This window comes from Rhinoderma darwinii, chromosome 7 (assembly GCF_050947455.1).
Source record: "Rhinoderma darwinii isolate aRhiDar2 chromosome 7, aRhiDar2.hap1, whole genome shotgun sequence".
In the NCBI taxonomy this organism is placed as follows: domain Eukaryota; kingdom Metazoa; phylum Chordata; class Amphibia; order Anura; family Rhinodermatidae; genus Rhinoderma; species Rhinoderma darwinii.
The window spans coordinates 12549191-12564526 of NC_134693.1; the positions used below are offsets into that span (position 1 = coordinate 12549191).

General features: G+C 43.2%; 1 protein-coding gene across 2 annotated transcripts in view; it reads left to right on the plus strand.

The window, feature by feature from the left end:
- Window positions 1–2712: 2712 nt before the first annotated feature.
- The window catches only part of LEPR (leptin receptor), a 49668-nt gene continuing 37044 nt past the window's right edge, over window positions 2713–15336 (plus strand). The window contains exons 1-3 of one of the 2 annotated variants that reach the window (XM_075832779.1): window positions 2713–2749; window positions 9555–9866; window positions 12806–12929. In XM_075832779.1, the coding sequence (XP_075688894.1) occupies window positions 2713–2749; window positions 9555–9866; window positions 12806–12929 (473 nt within the window). Of the gene's footprint in view, window positions 2750–9554; window positions 9867–12775; window positions 12930–15336 lie in introns of those variants that run through there. The other variant, XM_075832777.1, reaches the window with a different exon arrangement.

Below are 15336 nucleotides of genomic sequence, written 5' to 3' on the forward strand. Positions count from 1 at the left end.
TGTTGGCGGAATTCCAGACATATGTGCGGCTTGATAGGGTTCCGGAGGTCTTAGTATTGCACGTGGGTGGGAATGACTTAGGAGTCCGCCCCTTTCGTGAGTTGGCGCGGGATATCAAACATGATATGTTGTGTTTGTGGGTATCTTATCCCAAGTTGGTGGTAGTGTGGTCGGACATAGTCCCAAGAAAGCATTGGCGGTTAGCTAGATCGGTGGAGAGAGTCAATAAGCCTCGCATAAAAGTTAACCGGGCGGTGTCTCGTTTTGTGGCAAAGAACGGGGGCATTTGCGTGAGGCATAGGGATTTGGAGTCAGGAGTGGGGAATTTCTGGAGAAGTGACGGGGTTCATCTGACCGAGGTTGGCATTGATCTTTGGAGCTTGGCGATAGCAGAAGGCATAGAAAGGGCGGTGGTGGTGTGGAGGAACTCACAGGCTTAAGGTGGTCAAGGCCTGTTTCGCGGTGGCGGGGGAGTCCTTGAGGCCAGTCAGTACAAAATGGTGGGGGGGTCGCATCGGGGGTATGCGTCCCCCAAAAAAGGTACATGGTTGAAGACTTCATCGGGTGTTATCCCTTTGAAGTGGTCTTCTGGTAGAAGGTATATCACTTGAAGGCTTCATCGGGTGTTATCCCTTTGAAGTGGACTTCTAGTGGTCGGTATATCACTTGAGGGCTTCATCGGGTGTTATCCCCTTGAAGTGGACTTCTAGTGGTTGGAGCCATCTGCAGAGGTGAACGGTGCTTCCGAGCTGGTTTACGGCTGGAGGTAATTGGTGGTTTGCAGATGGCTAATTCGGTGTGTTCTTGAAAGGAACATCTGAAGGGGCTTCAAGGACTTCCTCTGCTCGGGTTAATGTTAACGTTTAATTGTTATTTATGATTCTGACCCATGTTGGGTCATGTGAATTATTAGGAGGAATTCTCTGGTGGATTCCTAACTAGTTATCCGAATGTTTCGGATTTAAATTGTTTTTATAAAACTGTGAAATTAATAAACGGCTGCTGTGGCCATTTCACATCCAACCTCGGTGTCATGTGTCTTTACTAAATGGGGGTGGGGGGATAGTATGGTCTAAGGTTAACACACGACTCTACCTAGGCAGGTCAAGAAGAGGCTGGACGCAGCCGCAGGGTTAAGGGAAGCCGGCATGACCGTCCTGGTAGGGAAAGGGTTAATGAGGTGAGGGAAAGTTGGGTTGGAAGGAGCTGAAGGAGGGACGGGGAGGAGTTAAGGGGGACGGGGGGGGCTGTTACTGCGCTTCCCGCTGTTTCTCGGCATTGAGCCGGAAGCAGCGGGAGGAGTAACACAGAGTAAGCAAGCTCCCACCCTCCCACCCTTGGTTTGTTACTCCTTAGGTCTTATGTACGTCCGTCTATGAGTGTTGTGTGTTATTTTGTGTGCTTATTTAACTTGTTTTTCTTTTTTCCGGAGTAGGTTCTGTTGTCATGGCAGCTGGCGGGGGGAGTCCTTGAGGCCAGTCAGTACAAAATGGTGGGGGGGTCGCATCGGGGGTATGCGTCCCCCAAAAAAGGTACATGGTTGAAGACTTCATCGGGTGTTATCCCTTTGAAGTGGTCTTCTGGTAGAAGGTATATCACTTGAAGGCTTCATCGGGTGTTATCCCTTTGAAGTGGACTTCTAGTGGTCGGTATATCACTTGAGGGCTTCATCGGGTGTTATCCCCTTGAAGTGGACTTCTAGTGGTTGGAGCCATCTGCAGAGGTGAACGGTGCTTCCGAGCTGGTTTACGGCTGGAGGTAATTGGTGGTTTGCAGATGGCTAATTCGGTGTGTTCTTGAAAGGAACATCTGAAGGGGCTTCAAGGACTTCCTCTGCTCGGGTTAATGTTAACGTTTAATTGTTATTTATGATTCTGACCCATGTTGGGTCATGTGAATTATTAGGAGGAATTCTCTGGTGGATTCCTAACTAGTTATCCGAATGTTTCGGATTTAAATTGTTTTTATAAAACTGTGAAATTAATAAACGGCTGCTGTGGCCATTTCACATCCAACCTCGGTGTCATGTGTCTTTACTAAATGGGGGTGGGGGATAGTATGGTCTAAGGGTAACACACGACTCTACCTAGGCAGGTCATGTGTGGTGTAGTATAGAGGATCTGTCAGCTCTCCTGTGTGGTGTAGTATAGAGGAGCTGTCAGCTCTCCTGTGTGGTGTAGTATAGAGGAGCTGTCAGCTCTCCTGTGTGGTGTAGTATAGAGGAGCTGTCAGCTCTCCTGTGTGGTGTATGTTACATATAATTTCAATTAGTTATATATTTCTTGGTCTGTATGTGGTTACATCTTCCGTGTTCTGTGTTGTGAGACTCTAATTATATATATATAAATAGGTTCCCGTCTCTCATTGTGCCCAGTGTATTTGATCTTTCATATAACTCATTCACACAGGTCTTTACCAATGCATACAAAATTACCCCCCCCCCCCCTATAAGTGACAATCTGCAGGAAACATAAATCACCTGAATTAATATGATAATTAGATAGGGCCAGAGGATGACTGGGTTGGGGGCGCAGAAGTCATTCACACGGGGGTTAATTTGGATCTTTGTGAGAGGGAATGGATTCATCAATAAAACCCTGGTGTATGCTGGAGGAATGTTGATGCGCGGCGCCGGTCATGGAGGAAGTTTACTGCTGTCCTGTTTAATAGAAATCACATAATGTATTTCAGGCTTGTCCTTAACAAGAAGATATGGTCCTGCAATGGATATTGGCAGCCCTGCTTCACGGTAAGAAAAAACATTTATCTATCTATCTATCTATCTATCTATCTATCTATCTATCTATCTATCTATCTATCTATCTATCTATCTATCTATCTATCTATCTATCTATCTATCTATCTCATATCTATCTATCTATCTATCTATCTATCTATCTATCTATCTATCTATCTCATATCTATCTATCTATCTATCCCATATCTATCTATCTATCTATCTATCTATCTATCTATCTATCTATCTATCTATCTATCTATCTATCTATCTATCTATCTATCTATCTATCTATCTATCTATCTATCTATCTATCTATCTATCTATCTATCTCATATCTATCTATCTCATATCTATCTATCTATCTATCTATCTATCTATCTATCTATCTATCTATCTATCTATCTATCTATCTATCTATCTATCTATCTATCTATCTATCTATCTATCTATCTATCTATCCAGGGGCGTAACTAGGAAAGACTGGGCCCCATAGCAAACTTTTGACTAGGGCCCCCCCTCTGCTGGGTATCACGCAACCCCCCCCCTTTGTAGATAGTGCCTCCCTATAGATTCCACCACACAGCGCCCCCCTATAGATAGCACCATACACAGCCCCCTGCAGATAACGCCATACAGCCCCCCTGTAGATAACGCCATACAGACCCCCTCTGTAGATAACGCCATACAGCCCCCCTGTAGATAACGCCATACAGTCCCCCCTATAGAGAATGCCATACAGCCCCCCCTTTAGAAAATGCCATACAGAACCCCTCTGTAGATAACGCAATGTACCCCCCCCCCCCAAAAAAAAACGGCCTATAGTTTGTCCTACAAAAGACATGCATCCCCTATCCACAGGATAGGGGATACATGTGTGATCGCTGGCAGCGATAAGGAGAATGGGGGACCGAAAGTCCCCCGAAGTTCTCCATGACTAACCTCGGACTTCCGGCGTCTGCGCAGTTCAATAAAAATGAAAGGAGCGCTGGTCACGCATGCGCACAAGCGCGACCGGCGCTCCATTCATTTCTACGGAGCTGCCGACACAGACCCCGGAAGTCCGAGGTTTGTCATGGAGAACTTAGGGGGGACTTTCGGTCCCCCGTTCTCCTTATCGCTGCCAGCGATCACACATGTATCCCCTATCCTGTGATTAGGGGATACATGTCTTATGTAGGAACAACCCCTTCAGTGGCGTCGTGCTGTAGCAGCCATAGCGGCTGCTAGCGGAGCCTGCTGCCATGGGAGGGGGCCGTGCCGGCGGGTGGCACGGGCCCCCTCATGCTGCAGGCCCTGTAGAAGTCGCTACGGCTGCTATAGCGGTAGTTACGCCACTGCGTATAGGTTTGTACGGCGTAAAACTACAGCTCCCAGCATGGCCTGAACAATGATAAGGATATGCTGGGAGATGCGGTTTCACAAAAAAAATCCTATCACCATCATCTCGCTGCAGATCATACAGTGACTACATTACTGATTAGAGGCAGAATAAACATTTACATTAAGTGACTCACCGGTGACGTCTCAGATTCTAGTTCTTTTCTTCTCCCTCCGGTTCAGACATCTATGATGGATTTCTCCCGGGCATGACCCATTTCTGCAGTTTTCCGTTCAGATGTCTTCAGCTTCTCACTTTTAAAACATTTCTGCACCTGTAAACAAAGTTAAAATTCTCAACACATCTAAATATAACTGTCACAAACACACAACGTGGCCCCTGTAGATAGTGACCTACATAGAAGCCCCTATAGATAGTGCCCACATATGGACTCCAGAGCTGCAAGGCAATAGTGCTAACCACTGAGCCACGGTGCTGCCCTACATATAGCTTCCCCTATAGTTCTTGCTCCACGTATAGCCCACCTCTGTACATAGTGTCTCACATATAGCTCCCCCTGTATATAGTGTCCCACATATAGCCCACCCCTGTAGACTGTGCACTACATATAGCCACCCTGTTGCTAGTGCCCCACAGGTAACCCACCCCTGTATATAGTGGCCCACATATAGACCCCCCTGTATATAGTGGCCCACATATAGACCCCCCCCTGTATATAGTGGCCCACATATAGAGCCCCCTGTATATAATGGCTCACATATAGAGCCCCCTGTATATAGTGGCCAACATATAGACCCCCCCTGTATATAGTGGCCCACATATAGAGCCCCCTGTATATAATGGCCCACATATAGAGCCCCCTGTATATAGTGGCCCACACCCCCACATATAGACCCCCCCTGTAGCTACTGCCCCACATATAGACCCCCCTGTAGCTACTGCCCCACATATAGAACCCTATATATAATAGCCCACATAAAGATGACCCCCCCCCCCCCACTATAGATAATGCCATTCACATTTTTATGAGGGGAAAAAAACAAAAACTTGACATACTCACATTCTCCGGTTCCCACGCTGTTCACTGGCGATGCAGACATGCTCTCTTCTGAGCATGTCTGCAGGAGCTGAACGAGCGTCCTCCAATGACGCTGATTGGCGGGGCAGAATGACTTGCCCCGCCAATCAGCACCTTCTAAGCATGGAAGCGGCGCGATGATGTCATCGCGCCGCTAGCCAATCAGTGTCATTGTAAGGCACTGGATGGTCAGGCACGGAACATGCCCGGCCATTCAGTGCGAATACATGTATTTGGCTGCCGCTAGCACTGGGGCCCCCTCCTGTGCTAGCGACACCTACAGGCATGAGAGGGCCTGTGTAAGGCTCGGCGTCGCGGGCCCCACAGTAGCGACGCTACCGCTGTAGTAGCCATAACGGCTGCTAGCGGCGCCACCGGGCCCCCTCAAGCCCCGGGCCCCGTAGCAGCCGCTACTGCTGCTACCGCGGTAGTTACGCCACTGTATCTATCTATCTATCTATCTATCTGTCTATCTCATATCTATCTATCTCATATCTATCTATCTATCTATCTATCTATCTATCTATCTATCTATCTATCTATCTCATATCTATCTATCTCATATCTATCTATCTATCTATCTATCTATCTATCTATCTATCTATCTATCTATCTATCTATCTATCTATCTATCTATCTATCTATCTATCTATCTATCTATCTCATATCTATCTATCTATCTATCTATCTATCTATCTCATATCTATCTATCTATCTATCTCATATCTATCTATCTATCTATCTATCTATCTATCTATCTATCTATCTATCTATCTATCTATCTATCTATCTATCTCATATCTATCTATCTATCTATCTATCTATCTATCTATCTATCTATCTATCTATCTATCTATCTATCTATCTATCTAATATCTATCTATCTATCTATCTATCTATCTATCTATCTATCTATCTATCTATCTATCTATCTATCTATCTATCTATCTATCTATCTATCTATCTATCATCTATCTATCTATCTATCTATCTATCTATCTATCTATCTATCTATCTATCTATCTATCTATCTATCTATCTATCTATCTATCTATCTCATATCTATCTATCTATCTATCTCATATCTATCTCATTATCTATCTATCTATCTATCTATCTATCTATCTATCTATCTATCTATCTATCTATCTATCTATCTATCTATCTATCTATCTATCTATCTATCTATCTATCTATCTATCTATCTATTATCTATCATCTATCTATCTATCTATCTATCTATCTATCTATCTATCTATCTATCTATCTATCTATCTATCTATCTATCTATCTATCTATCTATCTATCTATCTATCTACAGCGGGTGATTACACTATTGTGATATGACCAGTTCCTAATGAATAGGCAGAATATTGGCTCGGCCCACAGAATCGCTGCCATCGCTAGGTGTCAGATGGGTCATTAGCAGAGCTATTATATGATAATAATGTGACGAACAATATAGAGTCACACAGGACATCGCACTTATAACTGTTTATATTTGATGGATTGATTGTCCGGTGATATCCCTGGGCGACCGTCGCAGTGTGTCAGGATGCAGAGTAGAATACCGTGTGTGATTTCTTATTATGCTCTGACAGAACTACTTCCCAGGGATTAGTGATATGTTTTACATTCTCCGAGGCTCAATCCATCTGTATTCTACTATCCCCATGAAATGCCTGACGCTGAAGAATGAATCAATACATGTACGTGGCTCAGTTCTAATGCATAGTGATTATTATAAGTGTAATTAGGCTTTATAATAACCTATGTGGACGGGCCCACTCCATATGCAATATACCATAATGACTTCTCTGGAAGAAGGTGTGGGGGCTTGTAGTTTATTTTAGTCTATTTTGCACTCTGATCCCATCCAAAGATAAATTTAGAGTTTTGCTGGCTTCCTGTTACCAAAGTACTTTGCATTGTGAGAGCTCAGATGACAGTTCCGCAGTTAGATTTCGCAACCAGCAGAATTCTGAATGCAGCTTTGAATGTGAATGGAGTTCACACGCAAACGCCAAATACGTCTGAAATTACGGAGCTTTTTTCGCCTGAAAACAGCTCCTGATTTTCAGACGTTTTTGAACAACTCGCGTTTTTCGCTGCGTTTTTTACGGCCGTTTTTGGAGCTGTTTTTCAATGGAGTCAATGAAAAACGCCTCCAAATACGTCCCAAGAAGTGACAGGCACTTCTTTTGACGAGCCGTCATTTTACGTGCCGTATTTTGACAGCGACGCGTAAAATAAAGGCTCGTGGGAACAGAACATCGTAATTCCCATTGAAAGCAATGGGCAGATGTTTGTAGGCGTTTTAGAGGCGTTTTTTCAGACGTAATTCGAGGCGTAAAATGCCCGAATTACGTCTGAAGCCATTGCGTGTGAACATACCCTCAGACATGAACATGATTCGGCTCCTAAGCTCACCTATATGTTTCCATGATCATAGACTAAAAACAAACACCTACATGACTGCAGTTTCAAACGCCACAGAGGGTTTCTTTGCAATCTGGAACAATAAGGGCATGACCACACGTGGCGGATTTCCTCCGCAACTGTCCGCATCAATGCCGCACAGAATCTGCGTCGCAGATTCTGCTGCGGATCTGCACAAAATGTGCAGAAAATTGATGCGGACTAGCTGCTGCGGACTGCGGGAAAAGTGCTTCCCTTCTCCCTATCAGTGCAGGATAGAGAGAAGGGACAGCACTTTCCCTAGTGAAAGTAAAAGAATTTCATACTTACCGGCCGTTGTCTTGGTGACGCGTCCCTCTTTCGGCATCCAGCCCAACCTCCCTGGATGACGCGCCAGTCCATGTGACCGCTGCAGCCTGTGCTTGGCCTGTGATTGGCTGCAGCCGTCACTTACACTGAAACGTCATCCTGGGAGGCCGGACTGGAGACAGACGCAGGGAGTTCTCGGTAAGTATGAACTTATATGTTTTTTTACAGATACATGTATATTGAGATCGGTAGTCACTGTCCCGGGTGCAGAAACAGTTACTGCCGATCGCTTAACTCTTTCAGCACCCTGGACAGTGACTATTTACAGACGTCTCCTAGCAACGCTCCCGTCATTACGGGAGCCCCATTGACTTCCTCAGTCTGGCTGTAGACCTAGAAATACATAGGTCCAGCCAGAATGAAGAAATGTCATGGTAGTAAAAACAATACGCTCCGCAGCACACATAAGATCTGCGGACTTCATTGCGGAATTTTGACTCTCCATTGAAGTCAATGGAGAAATTCCGCCATGAGTCCGCCACTGCTCCGCAACAGACAGAGCATGCTGCGGACACCAAATTCCGCTCTGCAGCCTATGCTCCGCAGCGGAATTTTACGCCTCGTCTAAACGAACACTGCTAAATTAAAGTGTAAGTCAATAGACAAACGGCACCGCTGCGGATTAACGCTGCGGAGTGTCCGCAGCGGAATTTAAGTGAAATTCCGCCACGTGTGAACCCAGCCTAAGGGTATGTGCACATGACCATTTTTCAGGCGTAATGGAGGCGTTTTACGCCTCGAATTACGCCTGAATAGACTGCTCCAAAACGTCGGCAAACATCTGCCCATTGCTTGCAATGGGTCTTACGATGTTCTGTGCAGACGAGCTGTCATTTTACGCGTCGCTGTCAAAATACGGCGCCTAAAAGTGCAGGACACTTCTTGGGACGTTTTTTGGAGCCATTTTCTCATAGACTCCAATGAAAACAGCTCCAAAAACGTCTGCGAAAAACGCTGCTAAAAAATGCCGCGAAAAACTCGAGTTGCTCAAAAAACATCTGAAAATCAGGAGCTGTTTTACCTTGAAAACAGCTCCGTATTTTCAGACGTATTTTGTTAATCGTGTGAACATACCCTGAAAACACATAGGTCGGCAAGAGAGCTGTATACTCAAAACGGTTGAAGATTTTTTTAAGTCAAGACTATTTGTAAAGTTATATTGTATTTTATTTTAGATGCATTGGAGCAATTAAAAACATGTTTTTCATATCCTTTAAATAAACGTATAACATTTTTTTGCGATAACTAAGGTAGTGTCTAAAGTTATTTCTGTGGGAAACTTCTGCAATAACAGTGGAAGGGGTTAAATAATTTAACTAACGTATGAAAGGGGGGGAGTTGCTAAGACCTTTCACATTTTAAAGATCAGAAGACTTGACATAGAGATCCTACAGACTTGTCCCTCTAACCTGTGGTTCTCCAGCTCTTGCAAAACTACATCTCCCAGCATGCCCTGACAGGCACGAGCTGTCAGGGTATGCTGGGAAGTGTAGTTCTGCAACAGCTGGAGGGATGCAGGTTGGAAACTACTGCTATGAATCTGTAAAGAAATAGTAATTTCCTAGTATGACTGCTAATAATAATACTTTTTTTTAATTCTTTTTTTGTAGAATGTCTCACAATATCTTTGGTCTCATCTGAGGCGATCACACTTCCTCCCTCAGGAATCTATCTCTCGTACTTGTTGACCAATGCATCTTTATATTCCCCACCACTGGAAGGTCAGACACCAGAAGTGGCTGCTGAGCAGCATGGAGCTGTAAAGCAGAGGGATTTCTCCTGCATCAACGTAGAACACAGCAAAACCGCAGAAAATGGCTTCTTTTGCCTCTGGAATGGGACAGGACACAATTCTAACACAATTCATGAGGATTATGTGGAGTTAAAGAAGATTATGTTTCCTTCAGATCCACATCTTGTAGGTGTGTGGGTAATGCACAGGAAAGCAATGCAGATAAAGTCTATGTCCTCCCCTTGAGCACTATTTGAAAGTTCATTATATTATATTACTTATCCTATACAGGATAAGTAATATATATAACGTATGTGCAGAGTGACTCCACCAGCAGAATAGTGAGTGCAGCTCTGGAGTATAATACAGGATGTAACTCAGGATCAGTACAGGATAAGTAATGTAATATATGTACACAGTGACTCCACCAGCAGAATAGTGAGTGCAGCTCTGGAGTATAATACAGGATGTAACTCAGGATCAGTACAAGATAAGTAATGTAGTGTATGTACACAGTGACTCCACCAGCAGAATAGTGAGTGCAGCTCTGGAGTATAATACAGGATGTAACTCATGATCAGTACAGGATAAGTAATGTAATGTATGTACACAGTGACTCCACCAGCAGAATAGTGAGTGCAGCTCTGGAGTATAATACAGATATGTAACTCCGGATCAGTACAGGATAAGTAATGTAGTGTATGTACACAGTGACTCCACCAGCAGAATAGTGAGTGCAGCTCTGGAGTATAATACAGGATGTAACTCAGGATCAGTACAGGATAGGTAATATATATAACGTATGTGCAGAGTGACTCCACCAGCAGAATAGTGAGTGCAGCTCTGGAGTATAATACAGGATGTAACTCAGGATCAGTACAGGATAAGTAATATATATAACGTATGTGCAGAGTGACTCCACCAGCAGAATAGTGAGTGCAGCTCTGGAGTATAATACAGGATGTAACTCAGGATCAGTACAGGATAAGTAATGTAATATATGTACACAGTGACTCCACCAGCAGAATAGTGAGTGCAGCTCTGGAGTATAATACAGGATGTAACTCAGGATCAGTACAAGATAAGTAATGTAGTGTATGTACACAGTGACTCCACCAGCAGAATAGTGAGTGCAGCTCTGGAGTATAATACAGGATGTAACTCATGATCAGTACAGGATAAGTAATGTAATGTATGTACACAGTGACTCCACCAGCAGAATAGTGAGTGCAGCTCTGGAGTATAATACAGATATGTAACTCCGGATCAGTACAGGATAAGTAATGTAGTGTATGTACACAGTGACTCCACCAGCAGAATAGTGAGTGCAGCTCTGGAGTATAATACAGGATGTAACTCAGGATCAGTACAGGATAGGTAATATATATAACGTATGTGCAGAGTGACTCCACCAGCAGAATAGTGAGTGCAGCTCTGGAGTATAATACAGGATGTAACTCAGGATCAGTACAGGATAAGTAATATATATAACGTATGTGCAGAGTGACTCCACCAGCAGAATAGTGAGTGCAGCTCTGGAGTATAATACAGGATGTAACTCAGGATCAGTACAGGATAAGTAATGTAATATATGTACACAGTGACTCCACCAGCAGAATAGTGAGTGCAGCTCTGGAGTATAATACAGGATGTAACTCAGGATCAGTACAAGATAAGTAATGTAAGGTATGTACACAGTGACTCCACCAGCAGAATAGTGAGTGCAGCTCTGGAGTATAATACAGGATGTAACTCATGATCAGTACAGGATAAGTAATGTAATGTATGTACACAGTGACTCCACCAGCAGAATAGTGAGTGCAGCTCTGGAGTATAATACAGATATGTAACTCCGGATCAGTACAGGATAAGTAATGTAGTGTATGTACACAGTGACTCCACCAGCAGAATAGTGAGTGCAGCTCTGGAGTATAATACAGGATGTAACTCATGATCAGTACAGGATAAGTAATGTAATGTATGTACACAGTGACTCCACCAGCAGAATAGTGAGTGCAGCTCTGGAGTATAATACAGATATGTAACTCCGGATCAGTACAGGATAAGTAATGTAGTGTATGTACACAGTGACTCCACCAGCAGAATAGTGAGTGCAGCTCTGGAGTATAATACAGGATGTAACTCAGGATCAGTACAGGATAAGTAATGTAATATATGTACACAGTGACTCCACCAGCAGAATAGTGAGTGCAGCACTGGTGTATAATACAGGATATAACTCAGGATCAGTACAGGATAATAATGTAATGTATGTACACAGGGACTCCACCAGCAGAATAGTGAGTGCAGCTCTGGAGTATAATACAGGATGTAACTCAGGATCAGTACAGGATAAGTAATGTAATATATGTACACAGTGACTCCACCAGCAGAATAGTGAGTGCAGCTCTGGAGTATAACACAGGGTATAAATAAGGATCAGTACAACATGAGTAATTTAATGTATTTATAAAATCACTTACCTTTTTACATAGAATAATTTTATATGTGAATTATAAAATGGTTCTCAGCGGTGGACATTTGCATTAAACTTGATATATAACAAGAATCCCTTTAGTAATGTTAAAGAATGGGGAGGCTTATGTAAAAAAAAAAAATCTTAGAAGGTTCCACCAACGTCTTGCTGCTGAGACCCACAGCGATCAGCTGTAATCTGCCGGGGGAACCTGGCAGCAAGTATTCAAATACCCTGCAGTGCCACCACAGGGGAAATGTAGAATTACACTACTCCAATGTAAATCAATGGCTGTCTGTGTAATGCAGGACATGATGTTTCCTCCAGAGCGAAAGATGCTCTTTGTAGCTGCTCTGTCACTCTGGCTACGGGGGATCGTCTTCTATTAATTTAGAAATTCATAATACAGTATTTGAAAATGGGTTTTCTAAACCAGACCAAGATGTAACTAGAGGGGGTGCAGAGATAGCAGTCGCACCCAGGCCCTGGTGCCTGAGCGGGCCCAAAAGCCCCCCAGCCATATAAGAAGACACCACTATTATAAATCACACACAGTAGGTGGGGGTCCCTTAAATCTCTGGAGTATATCAAAGTCTATATTTCCCAAACCAATTGGCTTGTACTTATAAGACGTGTATTTCTTCACATGACAGATCACACGTGGCAGCTGCAGTGCTTTATGGGAGAAAATACTTCCCGGATTACCTGCGAGATACAATATATCCCACAGGAGACGTTCATGAACATCGAGTTTATGCCTCATCTATATTATGCAAGGTGAGTATGTATGTGCTGAAACGTACAATATATAAAATTATAATATTAGATTATAATCACCCAATTAATAAATAGGAAATGCAATTGGGCCTCATTTATCAAAATGGCCTGACTGACATATGAACCCTGTTGCCCATAGCAACCAATCACAGAACAGCTTTCATTTTTCCACAGCAGTTTAAGAAATTAAAGCTGAGTTCTGATTGGTTGCTATGGGCAACAAGGTCAGTTTTAATAAATTAGGCCTATTTTTAATTAAAACAGAACTATACCTATCTAGATATCTTCCCTCCAGCTCCGGGACTGATGGGCATTTTCCCCTCTGGCCCGCCAGTGTCTGGAAGTGCTCATGCTGTATATCAATGGACCAACACCAACTAGTAAAACGAGAATGACCCCCACATCTGCAAATATTCTTTAAAACAAAAGAAAAAAAAAAGCAGCAATGGAGAACAGTAATTTATTTGTCTGACGAAAAGGCCTTCCTAATAAACGTTTTTTTTTTTGCCATGAATTTCCGGTATTTCCAGAATAGGCATATATCACCGATCCACAAGATAGGTATCTGATTGCTATGACACTCACCTATTGCGAGAACAGGGGTCCCAAACCCCCCTCTCCTCCTTACTGCATGACCGCAGCGAGGGGAACTTTGAGTGGAGCAGCGGTCGAGCGGTCGTCCCTCTAATTTAGAACATTCTGTAGACTGGATTCCATTTACAGATCATAGATCAGTCTCTAGACCCCCAGGGCAAAATCTGCATCAAATTTGCATTGTGTGAACAAGACCTAAGGTCTCTTGCACACGACCGTTATGCCACTCAATTTTTGACGGCATATGAGTGGCACCCGATAGTCCCCATGGACCCATTCACTTGAGCGGGTGAATCGGGTCCGTGAAAAATGGTCCGAGTCTCCAATCCGAGGAAAGATAAAACATGTCCTCTCTTTCCTCGGATCGCTGACGGGACTCGGACAGCACACGCGGTCGTGTGCAAGAGGCGTGAAAGGTTTTTTCTATCATGCCATTGTATACACAAGTTAGGGCCTTAGGGGTATTTTTTTAAACTGATTCTTTTGAGGTTGAAGGGATGAGGACCCACGATGAAAAGACGAAATTGGGAATCTGAATCATTTGCATTATGTTTACATCAATTATAGATTTTTATGGCTTTTTGCTCTTTATCGCCACAATTTAGTTCATGGTGGTCGGATTCTTAAATTTTTTGTTTTTGTTATTTTTTTCATTTTTTTGAGCGCACACAACATTTGAGCTACGAGTAGAATTATTTCAATCTTTCAATCTGTCGGCCACATGAACACAGAACATTAGAGGTTAGCCAAAAGGAACAGCGTGTATCCTTGCAGGGGATTAATAAAGATTCAAACCAGAGCGTTGTCCGTTTTACGCACTCGTCTGTGAACGATTCATATTTAACATGCCAAGATTCCAGAATCTGTGCTTTTCCAAGAAAACCGGAGTAGAAATGCAATGTACTGTTCCATATGTGCAGCAGAAGGAAATCTCTCCCTGAGAGCTCCGGACTGCGCACTATTGAGGTCACGACATTACATATTGTCCGGTCTTTTTTTATTTATTTTTTATAAACTGTTTTAATGGTCAAAAATTATTTGCAAACGTTTACATATCCTTTATTTACGTAGTGTGTCGAAAGATCTGGAGCAACTTCAACCTTTTATATTCAATCATTGTACAATGAAGAGTTGGGCTATGTTCAGACAGGGTTTTTTGCAGGCAGAAAATTCTGCCTGGAAAAATCAGCTCAGTTTTTTTTAAAGTGGTTTTGCACCAGAGGAGTTTTTTATCGCGGTTTTTGACAAGTTTTTGCCACGATTTTTGGCGCGTCTTTGACGCGTTTTTTACCAATGGCAAAGGGAAAAACCGTGAGCGGGTTTTGACATAAAATGCGTGAAACAACGTGTCAAAAAACGTGTTGGCTGTTCGCAGCATTTTTTCCGTCTCCCATTGATTTCAATGGGTTTTTGAGGCGGAAAACGACGATAGGGCATGTCGCTTCTTTTTCCTGGGAGCATTTTTTTCTGCTTGCGGGAAAAAAATGCCCCCACCTCCTATTGAAAACAATGGGAGGCAATTTCGGACGTTTTTTTGCCGCGGTTTAGACAGAAAAAAAAGTGTAAAAAAAAACTGTGGGAACAGGGCTTTAAAATGGAACATCTGCTTGCTGACTGATTTGTGTTACTTGCACTGATACACTGTAACAAACTATCAATGTGTGCTGATGTGTGATGTATTTAGCTCACATTGCATTGTCTAGATTGTATACAAGTGTAACAAACTCTCAGCTGTGAGAAGTATTAAAGGGGTATTCCTTTCTCCTACATTTATGGTATATTCACAGGACATGCCATAGATGCCTGATAGATG